The sequence below is a fragment of the Paralichthys olivaceus genome, chromosome 18 (genome assembly GCF_024713975.1).
Source record: "Paralichthys olivaceus isolate ysfri-2021 chromosome 18, ASM2471397v2, whole genome shotgun sequence".
NCBI lineage: Eukaryota > Metazoa > Chordata > Actinopteri > Pleuronectiformes > Paralichthyidae > Paralichthys > Paralichthys olivaceus.
This window is the reverse complement of record NC_091110.1, coordinates 8,894,089-8,908,356: the sequence shown is the minus strand read 5'-3', so window position 1 is coordinate 8,908,356 and position 14,268 is coordinate 8,894,089. Positions and strand designations below refer to the sequence as shown.

Sequence of the window (14,268 nt, the reverse complement as noted above, 5' to 3'; positions counted from 1 at the left end):
AACATAAGTGCCCCTTGAGCCTACTGTATGCAGAGTATATGAAATACCTTTTCTCCAGGATTGCTGCTGTAGAACAACACACACGGGTACAGTTCAGAGGCAACCACACTTTCAAATGCCAACTTTGGCTCCTGGCAGAAAAAAACAAGTGCAAGACATTGTAGAAAAAAATCTAAAAGTCATTTAGCACAAAGCTTCAACATGACAACTGAGTATTTGATCAGACCTTATCATTCTTAGCAAAAGAAATGGTGTGAGCCTCCATGTCCAGGATGCAGGTTATGGTGTCTCCCTGGGTAAAAGAGGGAAGTGTGCGGACCAGTTCCCCTCCGTGGTACAGGTTGCCACTGTAAGCCCGATACAGCCACATATCAGTGGTGGTGTGATGGTTGTGATCTCTGACTGGCCAGCGTGACACGCCCACACATGTGCCCTCATTGCCTCTGTTCTCTTTGGTAATGTAGAACTGAGAAGAGAAGTTGATTTCATGTCAGGTTATTTCACATTTTAGTGGTAAAATCTCTTCACAAAAGGAGGAAAAAGCTGATTCCAGTCCTTACTTTCCATATGAAACAGCCAGAGGTGATGGCAGTGGTTGCCAGGCCGTAACCTTTCCCTCCTGAGCCATGGGAGAGGATGTTCCCACTCTCCAAAGAACAACAGACCAGCTTGTGTGGGTCAAAGGAAAAATCTCCAATGGGAATACATTCATCGTAGCTGCCAGGGTTCTGCAAAACATGTGGTGGACAACACTTAGCACTCTATATCAGCATTGTCCATCAACTGAATATATAAATAAATTACATGTTGCAATGTGCAAATAAAGAGGATATATGTAATGAAAAATACAAAGATGCAGTGACACAACAAAATGATATATGACATTAACTTCTTTACTCAAACAGAAATAGCTAAAACACAAAAATCCTTTCATAGCCAAGGCTTTTTATTCTTGTAATATTCTTTGTTATGTTATACTTATTAGTTATCATTTGGTTTTATTTTCCTCTCTTCCCTTTTTTTTCACGACTTTGCCTCCTGCCCCCACCATGGATAACATACCCATCTGTTCTATCAAGTGTCCCTGCTGTTTTCAGTTTAATCACTGCCAGGACTGCATTTCTCTCACATTCATGAATTCACTCTTTCAAAACCCATAAGTAAGACTAGGCACTTTCCTTTAGGATATTCCTATTAAGCTAACAGAATATTTTAAACGAAGTCTGAAAACATGTGCTGAAAAAAAACATTATTGGCTAGGAGGTTATTTACATCATGCATTTAGAATTTATGGGAATTATATTACAGAAATTGGTTTCAGTAACTTCAATGAATAATGAATGAATACAATACATTACTTGAGTTAACAGAGTTGCAGAAACATTTTGTACAACTTTTCCTCTGACAAGATAAACAGACTACAATGCTCGTTAAATAGCAATATGCTATACAGTAGTAAAAGTATGTTACATAGTATTGTTTAAGTTTTTTTTACCCCTGTGTCTTTTTCCTTCTCCTCCTCGTGGTTCCTCTCAGTGAGTGGTTCATCCCACATATAAACAGACAAGAGCTGAAAGAGTTGTTTAACAATCTACAAGAAGGCACAGAAAAATAGAAAAAACTTAATTGACAATTTATCCATCTTAATGTATAAGTTCAAGTTAACGAACATGTCAGGGAGCCAGTCTTTTTAATCAAGAATATATTGTCGAATACATTGTCTTCTTCAGTTACTGTGACTGAACAATTTCTTGCCATGAACTTTAACTCAGTACATTTTTTAAATCACTGCACGCTGCATTGTACCTGTTGAATTTGAACTGGCTCAGAACAAGCAGGTAACAGTCTTTCTAAAACGTGAAACGCCAGGAGCTTAGTGCGAAGGTTCTGGAAGCAGGGAGATCCTGAAAAGAGAATTACAAGGAACATATGTAAATGTTCTGCACTGTAAACCACATCAACACTGTTTTAATTTATTATTCTGAAGAGCTTTACCTAAAGGGCACTTGTGCAAAATAATGGCCATGAGTGGATCGATCCATTTGACAAAAGTAGAAAGTCTTTTCATTACTCGTAGAGACAGCACACGCCTCAGAAACACCAAGAAGTCTGCAAGCTGAGATTCAACCACTTTGCTGCTTTCTACTCCTGAAACAATAAACCAACAGGAGGACTGTGCTCAAAAACACACAAGGGCTATTTCATAGCTTCACAAATGCCACATCTGTCTTTTCAAAATGATACATTTAACTGTGCTCTTTCATTAAATTACATTGACATTGACTTCAATACAGCTAAATTTGCCACACCAACTAGATTTGCGCTCTTGCTGCTGGAGTCGAGATCTGTTCTCTCAGCTGCTCCTCTCTCCGCTGTCTGCTGTTGGTGGAAAGTGTGCAGGACATTTTGGAGCTGCTCACACATCACTTCCATTAGAGCTTGGGACACGTCGAGAGGCAGTGAATCCTCACAGGAGCTGAAAACGGGAGAACTTGGTAAGCAAATCTAGACATATTATTTAGTAGAAGAAGTCATGCACACTTCTTTACAGCCGATTAAAGCTTCCACGTTCTCACCTTGCAGCTACAGTCAGTATCTGAAGCAGGCGCGTACAAGCTAGTCTGACAGACCCATTCATTAACATGGATCCAGATGCAGAGGCTGCAAACCAGCTCTGGTTCATCAGAGCACAGCTGTTGTTTGTCAGCACAGACAGGACATCCAGGATGCCACATTTGATTACCAGCACCAGGTCCACTGGTTGGTAACAGAAATTCAGTGCAAACATTGTGGCTAGGAGAAGGTGCTGACAGGAACCTGGGTACAGCAGAGACAATATGGCACAGAAAAATGTAAACTGCAGAAAATAATAGCCAAGGGGGAGTGGTTCAATGATGTTTAAATGAAACATAAACACGTTAAAATGATGCAAAACAATAGAGCAAACAAACCCGTGTGTTCTTTTTCAAACAGGACTCTCTGTCTGAGGACACGCACCACCTGCTGGAAGAAGGTGTGGGCTGCAGACTGTAGCTCCCTTTGCGTATCCATACAAGCTGAATGTGTACCAGACTGGATTGAGATATGAGGTATGGGTTATTAATACAACAACACAGTAAGAAATAAATTCAATACACTGAGAATGTTCCCCCTCTCTCCATCTGATTGGATTAAACATTAATTAATTCTTTCTTTCTTTCCATCTTTACTAATCAAGCAACGTGAGAGCACGATTTCTTCACGTACCATGTAATGCTGCGTCTCATAATAAGCTCCTGAGGGAGAGCCAATGATATGCGTTCCCAAAGCAAAGCATCCAGAGAGGAACTGAAGCTGCACAGACTGCAGCAATGCAGGAAACTGACGGGCAACTGTGCACCCACTGCTCTTTTCCTCCATCTTTGACAAGAAGGACGACATCTGACACAAGGCCTCCAGTCGCATCTGATCATAACAAAGATATGTTGGTAGTTAGTTGTTACTTGTGTAGCCGATTACATTTCATTTTGTTATAGTAATAGGTAAACAAATAGCTGGAGGAAAAGAGGTCTAATTTCTCAGTAACAATCTTAAAGGTTTGTTTGTAATTTCACATAAAATAAATATCTATTCACCTCAGCCCTCTGTTGTTGCTGCAGTATAGCAAACGAAATGGCCTTTGGATCTGCCTGACTACACGTCTGTCCAGCCAGCAGTGTTGGTGAGGAGGATGAAAAGTGGATCAGGCTTCCACATGCAAAGTGGAACACCTGGTTAAGAATCGGCAAAGTGTTGTTGCCATTGTGGGACATGGTTGCTGTCGGGCTGATGCACTGTCGCAGGCGGTCCCAGGCGTCTTTCATGATATCCAGTGAACACAGAGGTAAGCCTGAAGCAGACAGAGTATAGAAGAGAGTGTTAATCATTCAGTGTTAACTTTGTTATGGGTGTGATTTCTCTCACTAATGAAATCTTCTGGGAAAGAAGACATGTTATATCTTGATTAATCAATCTAAACAAAAACCAAAGTCTAAAAGCAAAAATGTGTTGTTTTACAGGGGGTTCTGACAGTGCCAGGTTTTATGCTTAGCCAAGCAAATCGGCTACTGGCCGGAGTGGTACTAATATATTCATAAGAGAAAATAAGAAAATCATACAGGACTGAAGGGCATGACATTTCAAACTAAAGGCACTCATTGTTAAATGTAGGATTAACTTGTTACACTTACCCATTTTATTCTTGGATGATCCCAAGGACGTTTTGGATTGGTCGGACTAAAGGTGACAAAGACAGAACATTAGCACTGATATGGGGGTGTAGGTCCACAATTTGTTACTGAACAACACTAACCTGTTTTCTGCCATCAGCAGCCATTGTAAAGGATTCTGTTGATGATTTCCTGAAAGTGGGAAGATGCGAACACTTAGTTGAAGCACAGCTTGCAGAAAACACAACTGCTCTGAGACAAAACTGATAAACAAACACACGGCTCGGCACAAACTCTACCTCGCTCCAGCGTTTGTAGCCGGACTGTTCTCCCGTTCGCCAGGTTCCACCCAAGCAGGCCGAACCCCCAGCAGGAGGAAGAGACAGCGGGACACCACCAGATGGCAGGCGGCGGGGAAAGACAAGTTCTCCTCAGAATCCCCCTGCGTCTCCCAATGCGTTTTGGGATCCTGCTCCCTGTCCGGACTGACAGGGCTTTCCATGCTGCTGGGGAGGGTGGAGGTGCCGAAGGACTCGTAAACTGTCACATTCTGCTGCACTTGCATGGCTTCCCGGGTGGCCATGAATGATTCGAGGACTTCTGCAGAGACATTAAAAAGACTTTGGTGCCTGTGGTAAACAAATACTTCTGATTGGGTCTGCCTACAAACTTTTAAATACAAAGCAAAGAATACTGAACATTTCTGGGGGGAGGGCAGATTAGAGATATGCATTTCTAACCTGACAGGTACATACGACTATTGCCAAACGCATCCTCCTCTGCAACCTCCTCCTGGTTGTGGTTGGCTGTGGGAGGTAGCGTTACCTGCACCTCCTGGCTACACTGACCCACTGCCGGCTGCACATGATCCTTTCCCACTTGCTCCACTGAGGGCCCTGCTTCTTGCCTGTCTACATCAGGACTTGGGGGCGATTGAACAGTCTGCAATTCAAGAGAGCAAAAGCAGAGGCATTAAATATGTTATATATACAACAGTGTTTTTCTCCTGTGATTATTATATTTAAACAGCCATGCATATTTCCAAGTTTAGAATTCACTGTAATTTGCCCTACGCTAAATTACTGCACTTCATATATTTCATTGTGACATTATTATTTTTTTACCTGTTTGGCAGCAGCCTGCACCTGTGACGTCCTTAGAGAGTTTTTATGTGCCAGCAGAGTGCTTCTGATTTTATAAACTGTTTCATAGACGTCTAACAGCATCTCACAGGGCTCGTATCTGTTTCGAGATAGAGGGAGGAAATGGAGTGGATAATTAGCATTGTGCTGCACTGCAATAAAGATGTTACTGTAACATTTCAATCAGATCTTTATATTCTTTAAAAATGACAAACTGTCCTCAACAATAGGTGCCTTTGAGTTTTTTAGAGTGTCAAAATAAATTATAAGGTATTTAATTTAATGTAATATCTGTTTTACTAACCTGTCCTGCCAGCAGGCCTCATTCTGCAGACCTGAGTGTTTCAGAAGAGCAGCCAGACAGCAGCGACAGACCGTCTGCAGCAAACAGTCACCTGAAGAGCCTCCGCTCTCCCATTCTGCTCTCAGAACAAACAATACAGCTTCACATTTTAATTATTCAAACAGAGGCATTCATGCATGCACACAAACAGAAAAAGTGAAAGTACCTTTGCTGTGAGCATACTCCTCCATCTTCCTCCACATTCCACATGCAGCTCCTCTGGAGGATCCCAGAGCCAGCTCCAGTAAAGTCCTGGTCTCCTCATTCAGACTCAGCTCTGCAAGCCGGGCATCGCTGCTGCCCAGGAGCACCACCTCAGTCACCCACGCCATGTTAGAGTCTACATGGCAAAGCGATGACACAGGATGACAGATGAAACACAGCATTAAGGAAATTACAGTCTATTTCATCATTATCATAATAAAGCTATTACTTTAAATAACAGGGTGTCTCTGTGGCTTCCATGTCTAAGATGTGTACCATGTATAGTAAGATAGGGAAAATGTTGTTTGTTACTCCCCTCACTAAATCCTCTATCCTCTAGTGAAAAAAACCAAAAGCGTATTTAACGGTCCTTAAACATTACTAGTCTCACCAAAATCCTTGTGCCTTTACCTTTTTTTTTTTTTACAACTAACAATGTGTTTTCATAGTTTTTCTGAGTGTTTTAACAGAATGTGGTCACACATTGGGAATGAGACTGCAATCAGTTGGTCTCTATTTGTCAAAACATTAGCACACGTGAATGCAGGGAAGGCGAGCAGTTTGTTTTACTACCCAGCTGTTCGTAGTCCATCTCAAGCCCGTTTCTGAGCAGGATATTTGATAGCCAGAACTCTGACGTTTTCTCCGGGAGCGAGGGCGGCGGGCCCTGCAGCATACCACCAAGGCAACGGCCGACTGCCAACGATACAGACCGTTCTAGGTCTAACAGCCAAGCCCACTTGCACTCCTCCTCCTGTTGCTGCTGTCCCAGGCATTGGTTTTCTTCACTTTTATCTGTAGAGAAGAGCCCACATCATTGTTAAACTCATCTATATTTTTCCAGGAAGAGTCATAAATTTAAAATGTGCCATCTTTTTTTTTCAATTAATCAGGTAAGTCAAAATCCACTCACCCAAAGAGGTCTTCTGAGCTTCTATCCCCAGTTCTTGTTCCTCCAAGAGCTCTGTCTCTGGCAGCAACCTATTGAAATCATTGAGCTGCTCCAGCAAGGCCAGTAAATGGCTGAGGAGGGGTTGAACTGTGCTCAGCGGGAGCAGCAGCAAGGAGTACATTACCTGGCACAGAAGGCTGCCAGCCACTGAGTTGTACAACACCGCTGGGACACAGGGGGAGACGAGAAAGAGGGATTAGACTCACTGATAAAAATAACTGAAAACTACAGACTGATAACATAGAAGGTTTAGGTATAAATTTTGAAATGCATTTGTTGAATGTGTATATGTGCTTTTCATAAGATCAACTGAGATGTCAGTTTTGATCAACCAAACACCTGTATAAATGTTTGAAAATGCCCCTACACGGGTCATTAAATAACAAAAACTTGAAATAAATCACTTCCCTGACGTTTTCTAATTCGATTGTATGGAAATAAGAAAAGTACCAATGACATAACTACAGTAAATATAAACAGTTACAACATTATAATGACATTCATATGTTGACAGCCATTAGTCTTACTGTTAAGCTTCTTGATGATTTGTTTATCCAGGGAACTCTCCTTCAACAGTTTGGTGGATCTCTTGAGGGTCTCAGTAGCACAGGGAAGCAGCAGGTAAAGATGCTCACGAAGCAGCGTTACACTGCTGTCGTCCTGCAGAACAGTACAATCAGTGTGAACCTAAAATGACAAAATATTAGTTTAAAAAATACAACATGTATTAGTATAATATATATTGTGTACTGTTTTTAACAAAAATAATGGTCACAGTTTCTGCCTGTTAATTCTGTAATAATGTATAATTTGTATTTTGTATAGCTGTTACTGTAGTGCACCTCATGGCTGGTATGGATGTAGCAATGGGCAAGCAGGTGTTTGTGAAGTCCAGACAGCAGCTGGTGGAAGTGACAGGGAGGATCAGTTTGTCCCTGGCTATCACTAGAAAGCTGCTTGTCACTGTTTTTCTCCAGTTCCCCGAATGCCCGCTCCTATATGAGCACACACAAGAAAAGAAAATTAATGTGGGTGGGTGAATAGGAACAACACTCTATTTTTAGAATGTCCACCAGAATGTACAGGATTTAAAGGAACAGCAGAAAGGCTGGTAAAACAATGCAACACATGAGGCTCTCTGTTGCATACCGTGTAAAAGCCTATGCTGAGGAGCAGGGTTCTGAGGAGCACCTCTGCTAAGTGCAGAGGGTCATAGGACTCAGCGGAGCTGGATGAAGAAGGCGGCCGGACTGACACAGCAGGTGTCAGAGGGGGTCCGAGGGCTGTCACCTCACCAAAATTGCTGTAACCGAGTAGAGAAGCTACATGGCTCTGGTCCTGAAGGCTACTGAGGACCATGTCTAACTGAAGACGCTGTAAAAGAAGAGGAGAGAACTGCATAATCATTTGATCATTTAAAGTCTGAGGCTACCGAAAACATTTCTGCAGAGAAGGAATAATGTTTTTACAGCAACACAATTTCACAACATTCAAGCAGACTTCACATATTGCCTAGCAACGCTCCAAATTGTTGGAGTGAGTTTGACAAACACACACTGTTCGCCAACTCTGTGTATCAGGATAAAAATGAGGGAAGCCATTTGGTTATAACTGTTGTGAAAATAGCACAAAAGACCTCGACATACCTGGCCTTTGGAGAGGACATTCAAGCTCTGAGGGCCCTGAGGAAGGAGGGAGAGCAGCAGTTCTGTTCTTTCCCTCAGTGGAGGCAACAGCAGAGAAGCACCAATAGACAACGTGTTTAAAACTGCCTGAGGATGGAAAGGAATATCAGCACAGTATGAGTATTTACTGCAAACAATACATTAGGACAAATGGGACCTGACACCTTGACTCACATTTTAATTTAGACACAATGCTTAGTAATTATCTTGGTTTTTATTCCAACATTCGATACATACGATTCCTCGCATTCCTTCTGTCATATGCGACTATAAATACAGCATTAAATCATTTAGAAAAGAACAGCCTTTTTCCTTACCTGTTGTATGGAGTCTGGCATTTTGGTGTCTATGAGCCTGAAGAGCAGGTTTCTGAGAGGTCGGCTCTGAGCCCCCAAAACCATGGCACCGGTGCCCCCAGCATGGGCCAAAGACAAATGGATGGACAGCAGCTTCATGCACAGCAAAAGAAACTGATGGTGGTCCCTGAGGAAGAGACACAGAGAGCAGTGTGGCTTCAGTGAAGTGCACATGTCCTGGTGATGGTGATATTTTGAGTCTGAGTCTTTACTGAACAGATACAGAAAACCTTGAGGTAACTAAGCATATTATCATAGCTGACTGTAATGGTAAGGTTATTCCATACCTTTTAGATAAGAATGGAGCAGGAGGTGTGTCATCCCCGATGCCATCACAGTAACCTTCCAGAAAGTTGCGCAAGTAGGCGAATGTACTCTCTTCCAGGTCGACACAAAAGGGCCTGTGCCATGCCACCAGTTGCCTGGAAATAGACCAAGTCAGTTATAAAAAAAGCTGTGCCAGCACAAATGTGAATCTCAAATTTGAAAGGGTGTGAGGCAACTTTAAAGTTCAGCAGTAGAACTCTGATTGGGGGCATTGCAGCACAGAGACAGTATTCTTTGCAGACGAGCAAAATATATTGAGTTGAGGTTTTACCTGTCAGTTGGAACTGCGGTCCAGGCCAGGCTGTGAGAAGTGCCTGCGGTGATTTGCTGGATGGACACGCCCTCTAGACCAAGTACTTTCTTAGGTTTAGTGATAGGTGTAGAAGTGTGGCCTTGCCCACACTGGCCCATGGTGTTGTTCCCCCAGGCATACACTTCATTCTCTGATGGAAGAAAAACAGCACATCTGGCAATTGGAGCAGATCTGCACTTTTAATTTCCACAAAATTAAGATTCAAGGTTAAAATCTCAGAATGTGTCACTGAGAATCTTGTTGGATATTCTGCAAAATGTTGTTGTACAAAACATTTTCTGGAAGCAGGAGTCTGTGTTCAGCATGTGTCTTACCATGAGACAGAGCCAGACAGTGGCTGTCTCCACATGAGATATCAATGATCTTGGTGATGCTCAGATCATCGATGAACCTGGGCCTCAGAGAGGTCGTCTCAGAGGAGCCACACCCTAAACACGAGCCACAGCCCCATGCAAACACCTGAGGAGTAACATGAATTTGAACGATTAATGCATCATTGACATCTAGTAATAATCAACCCTAACCCATATTCATTATTTGTACTGAAAATATTAACGGCTGTTGAAGAATGAAGAGAGTGACAGATAACAATGCGCATGTGTAGCATGTTCCTTCAACATAAAAGCTTGCCTTCAAAGGGAATCTAGACAGAAGGGAGTTAGCTTTGTGAAATTTGATAAAAGTGGGTTACACTGCTTTTTGTAAGAGGATTAGTTTTATACAAGTACAGTTAGCAATGCGGACGATCTTTGGAATTAAATTGGAAACAGCTGTCATGTGGGACAGTAAAAAAATCTTCTTTGACCCAGAATACCACACCTGTCCAGCAGAAGTAAGAGCCAGAGACGACTGGCTGCCAGCACACACTTTCCTGATGATGAATCCGTGCAGGGCCTCTATGACCTTTGGGCGATACACACGATTAGTGTCTCCATGACCTAGTTTACCTGCAAGGATGAGGAACAGCTTTAGAACGAGTATTGGTTCACACTCGCTCAAGACATTTCTGTTATTAGACAAATGTGTCTGCTGTGGTACTGTCTGTTTTAATGAGCACAAAAAGTATCACATTCCCTGATTGAGCTCATTTGTTGTACACATACCGTTGTCTCCTCCACCAAACGACCACACAGTGTGTCCATCCTGCGCCACTGCGATGGTGTGGGAGCTGCCACAGGCCACCTGACCTACGCCGCTGATGTCCTTCACCAGCGTGGGCATGTTCCGACTCTGGCTATCACTGTGACCTGGTCAGGGAGGGAGTTAGTGCAGCATTAAGGATCAATTTCACTTTGATGGTGTTGATTTAAATATGCAATAAGCAACATGAGAATTGAGGTGCGTACCAAGTCTGCCAAAGTCCCCTTCTCCCCACGTATAGAGCTCTCCATCATTAGTCACAGCAGCGCTGTGTCTGTAGCCAGCAGACACACAAACCACGACCTGGTAGAAACATGGTCATACATTCAACTTTCAAAAACAACATGAATAACAGATTTAACTCCCTTAAACCTCACGTGTTTGCTTACTTTGCCAAACAGTGGTCCTTGTATGATTTTGGGGTATTTCTGTGTAGCACTGTTGCCATGGCCAAGTTTCCCATACTCTCCATCTCCCCAGCTGAACACCTTGAAGATACATTTTTCAAAGAAATTGCAAAATTGTACCTGTAAGTTAAATTACCGACATGCAAACCTTTGCAATGTTTACAAGCAATCAGAAGTTATTTCAGTTTCAGAAGTCATTTTATCTTCTTACCTCTCCTTCTACAGTGATGGCCAAAGTGTGACCATCAGAGCCCTTGGAGGAGGAAACTTTCTTCATGTTCCTATGTGGCTCCAGCACAAGTTTCTTGGGCATGGACTGATTATTAGAGTCCCCCAGACCCAGACGGCCATAGCTGCCTTTTCCACATGCTTTCACAGAACCATCCGCAGATACAGAGAATGTACAGTACTGACCCGCCTCAATCTAAAAGTAAGAACAATAAAGAATCAGAAGTAATGTTGCAGAACCACATGTATAAAGTCTCTGGCATGATATGATATTTTTCCACAGTTACACATGTAGGTCAGTCGTGCAAACTGCAGTGATTCTGGCATATGTGGCACATAAGATTTACTGTATAAATGTACACTGCAGAGACCTTCAGGTAACAAATTACTGCATTGAAATGTCACAAAAAGTCAAATAGAATAATATGCATTATCTAAAAGTAAAAATAAAGATGTAGGATGGACGAGTACAACTTTGTATGACCCAATCAACAAGCACCTGCACTCAGACTGAATCAATTCTGTGGGAACACTAGTATATAAATACTGGATATTCAAAACCATGTTGGCTATATATAATAATATATAATGGCTTAATATAAAGGGTAATAATAAAGGAGGTATAACAATAAATGAACCTGTAACGTGATAATCTGAGTCAGTGTTAGTGCTGTTCTTATGGATAACCATACCATTTGAGCATCGCTGAAGCCCTGCGTCAATTTTGGCAAGAGTATCTTCTCCAGAGTTCCCTCTGCCAGCTGATGGCTGCTGTTGCTGCCCCACACGTACACCATGACCATATCGCTCTCTGCACCAGGAGAAGCTGCATCAGTGCTGCAGGAGCACAGGCAGTAGGACGCCAGGTTACAAATCTGCCAGAGAGAAGGAAGGTGGGGTTCTTTAAATCAGTTACTGAGAAGTATCAGCATCAGTAACAGTTCATAATGGTGTCTGTAGTTTGTCACTGCATTACTGTTACCTCCTCAAAGAGACAGAGAGCAGCCTGGGAGAGTCGACAAAGTCCATCTGCATCCTTTATCAGCACCTGAGTATTGACACAGTCTCCACGGACACCCTGGAAAAAGTATTGTTTGGCCTTTATCATTTTTAATGTAGTATAACGGTTTGTGTGAATATTACAGTTGTTTGCGTATTCACTTTTTATTACCTTTATTACATTTCTAAACCAGAGTTATCAGAACAAGAAAGGTCTCATTCTTAAAACTGTGACATGTCACTACATGATCAGGAGGAGGGGTGAAGTCAAGAATGAAAAAGTGGCAAAGAACCAGCTCTTAGTGGAGATACTAGTTTCTAGAGAAAGCCTCAGGGTGTTTTTCCCTTTTTGCCGAAAGGTGTTTGATCTCTCAGCTCTATATTTTAGCTTATATGTGAGATACACACGCAAAGTCTTAAAACTGTGATCATGTGCACTTATTATTCAGGTCATTGGCAAATCCCAACCCTGGCTGTCATTTATATAGAAATATTGCAAAGCTGATTAGCCTGCTACAGGATGACTCAATATGCATATCAAGAGAGGACAGGAAGACCGACTCACACTTAATCCTTATCTGCACATTATTACATGACTCATTTTGTATCCCAGTGTTATGGTATGAAAATGTTGAAATAAAAACTAAGAACTGTAATGACTGAACAGAACTGATGGAATAAGAGTAAAAAAATATATTTAAAAAAACACAACACACAACTGGAATAATGTGTGACATACCGAATATTGCCTCATTTGGAAAAGGGTTTGATGGATGACATCAAAGCCGACCCCCGCTGGCTGCTGTGAGCTCAGTGAGGAGGAGGAAGACAGTGTGGAGGTGCAGGAGGACATGGAAGCAGCTAAAGCTACCTCCACCCACTCCAGCAGAAACTTCAGAGAGCCTCTTTGCATGGCCAGGCCGAGCAGCAGCTCCAGTGCTAGCCTCCGACCGGTGGGGTCTGCCCCGCCAGTCCCACTGCTCACTGATGTTTTCTTGAGGAAGTCAGCCACCTGTGCCAGACAGTCCAGCCCCACTGATGGGATCTTATTCTCATTGGCCAGAGACAGCGGTGGCAGCGAAGCAAGCACCGAGGACGCTGTGGCGAGCACATCATTGCAAAGCACTGACTCTGGGTGCACGGAGGCTGCGTATCTCCAGTTCTGCTGCAGTAGTGAGAAGAGCAGACTCAAACCTGTCCTCACCCCCATCTCTATCAGAACATCTGTACCTGACTTGATTTTGGATGCTGCCCCTGGCAGGCAAGGCTCTGAGGCCAGCTCAAGCTGCCCACACTCGGCCCCGCTGTCTGTGGACTGCGAGGGCAGCTGCACACGGAACTTGTCATGGTATTTGCTGTGAAGTGCGTAGTAGATCCTCTGAAGGACAACCAGCCTGTGATGGAGGCCCAAGGTGTAGGAGGTTTGCGTCAGCATGCGGTGAGCCAGCCATCGCTGGCTGTGAAGCAGAGACGACAGGTACTCTTCCTTCTCCGCCGAGGCACTGGACTCGCATTCGAAGTCAGGCAGGCGCGGGCCAACGAGCTCTTGGACAGGCTGGGCCAGAGTCACCACTTCCTTGTTGTGGAGGAGCTTACTGTAGAGGGCAGCAGCTCGGTGCCTCCTGGCGGTCTGGACGCCGTCTTCTGCTGCCCAGGAGCTGTTGAAGTGCTCCTGCCACTTTAGCAACACATGGGTCTGGCAAGGCACCATGTCTGTGCATTATCTATTCTGTAATGTACACCTGAATAAAAGAGAGGGAGATGTGATTAGATCAGATTATCTGATATAAAATATAGAAATCAGACATCACTTCCCCACGATTAATTAATATGGTTAAATGTCACATTTCTCACCATCATTGATTGACAAGCAACATTTACTGCTGAAAGCCGACGATCTAATGCATTTTCCTGCCAAGTAAATTCACTGTGAAGGTTTCAGATTTCTCCCTAGTGTTGGCCCTGTTCCAACATGCAATACATCC

General features: G+C 43.1%; 1 protein-coding gene across 13 annotated transcripts in view; it reads right to left on the bottom strand.

Annotated features, from left to right (window-relative positions):
• Nucleotides 1-14,268, bottom strand: part of LOC109626366 (probable E3 ubiquitin-protein ligase HERC1) — a 37,320-nt gene that overhangs the window by 20,054 nt on the left and 2,998 nt on the right. For 10 of the 13 annotated variants that reach the window (XM_069513545.1, XM_069513547.1, XM_069513546.1 and 7 more), the window contains exons 2-37: nucleotides 13,023-14,025; nucleotides 12,267-12,362; nucleotides 11,977-12,159; nucleotides 11,268-11,480; nucleotides 11,039-11,137; nucleotides 10,856-10,952; nucleotides 10,613-10,756; nucleotides 10,329-10,456; nucleotides 9,824-9,968; nucleotides 9,468-9,639; nucleotides 9,157-9,291; nucleotides 8,831-8,996; nucleotides 8,475-8,600; nucleotides 7,978-8,202; nucleotides 7,671-7,823; nucleotides 7,356-7,515; nucleotides 6,790-6,993; nucleotides 6,450-6,671; nucleotides 5,839-6,012; nucleotides 5,634-5,748; nucleotides 5,312-5,429; nucleotides 4,928-5,129; nucleotides 4,487-4,787; nucleotides 4,331-4,379; nucleotides 4,209-4,254; nucleotides 3,615-3,868; nucleotides 3,247-3,444; nucleotides 2,952-3,072; nucleotides 2,577-2,817; nucleotides 2,310-2,476; nucleotides 1,996-2,148; nucleotides 1,807-1,904; nucleotides 1,496-1,591; nucleotides 561-728; nucleotides 227-466; nucleotides 48-131 (exon numbers count right to left, since the gene is read on the bottom strand). In XM_069513545.1, coding sequence (XP_069369646.1) covers nucleotides 48-131; nucleotides 227-466; nucleotides 561-728; nucleotides 1,496-1,591; nucleotides 1,807-1,904; nucleotides 1,996-2,148; nucleotides 2,310-2,476; nucleotides 2,577-2,817; nucleotides 2,952-3,072; nucleotides 3,247-3,444; nucleotides 3,615-3,868; nucleotides 4,209-4,254; nucleotides 4,331-4,379; nucleotides 4,487-4,787; nucleotides 4,928-5,129; nucleotides 5,312-5,429; nucleotides 5,634-5,748; nucleotides 5,839-6,012; nucleotides 6,450-6,671; nucleotides 6,790-6,993; nucleotides 7,356-7,515; nucleotides 7,671-7,823; nucleotides 7,978-8,202; nucleotides 8,475-8,600; nucleotides 8,831-8,996; nucleotides 9,157-9,291; nucleotides 9,468-9,639; nucleotides 9,824-9,968; nucleotides 10,329-10,456; nucleotides 10,613-10,756; nucleotides 10,856-10,952; nucleotides 11,039-11,137; nucleotides 11,268-11,480; nucleotides 11,977-12,159; nucleotides 12,267-12,362; nucleotides 13,023-13,994 — 6,465 coding nt within the window. In that variant the 5' untranslated portion in view covers nucleotides 13,995-14,025. The remainder of the gene's footprint in view (nucleotides 1-47; nucleotides 132-226; nucleotides 467-560; nucleotides 729-1,495; nucleotides 1,592-1,806; nucleotides 1,905-1,995; nucleotides 2,149-2,309; nucleotides 2,477-2,576; nucleotides 2,818-2,951; nucleotides 3,073-3,246; nucleotides 3,445-3,614; nucleotides 3,869-4,208; nucleotides 4,255-4,330; nucleotides 4,380-4,486; nucleotides 4,788-4,927; nucleotides 5,130-5,311; nucleotides 5,430-5,633; nucleotides 5,749-5,838; nucleotides 6,013-6,449; nucleotides 6,672-6,789; nucleotides 6,994-7,355; nucleotides 7,516-7,670; nucleotides 7,824-7,977; nucleotides 8,203-8,474; nucleotides 8,601-8,830; nucleotides 8,997-9,156; nucleotides 9,292-9,467; nucleotides 9,640-9,823; nucleotides 9,969-10,328; nucleotides 10,457-10,612; nucleotides 10,757-10,855; nucleotides 10,953-11,038; nucleotides 11,138-11,267; nucleotides 11,481-11,976; nucleotides 12,160-12,266; nucleotides 12,363-13,022; nucleotides 14,026-14,268) is intronic. The other 3 variants (XM_069513542.1, XM_020082248.2, XM_069513539.1) reach the window with 2 other exon arrangements.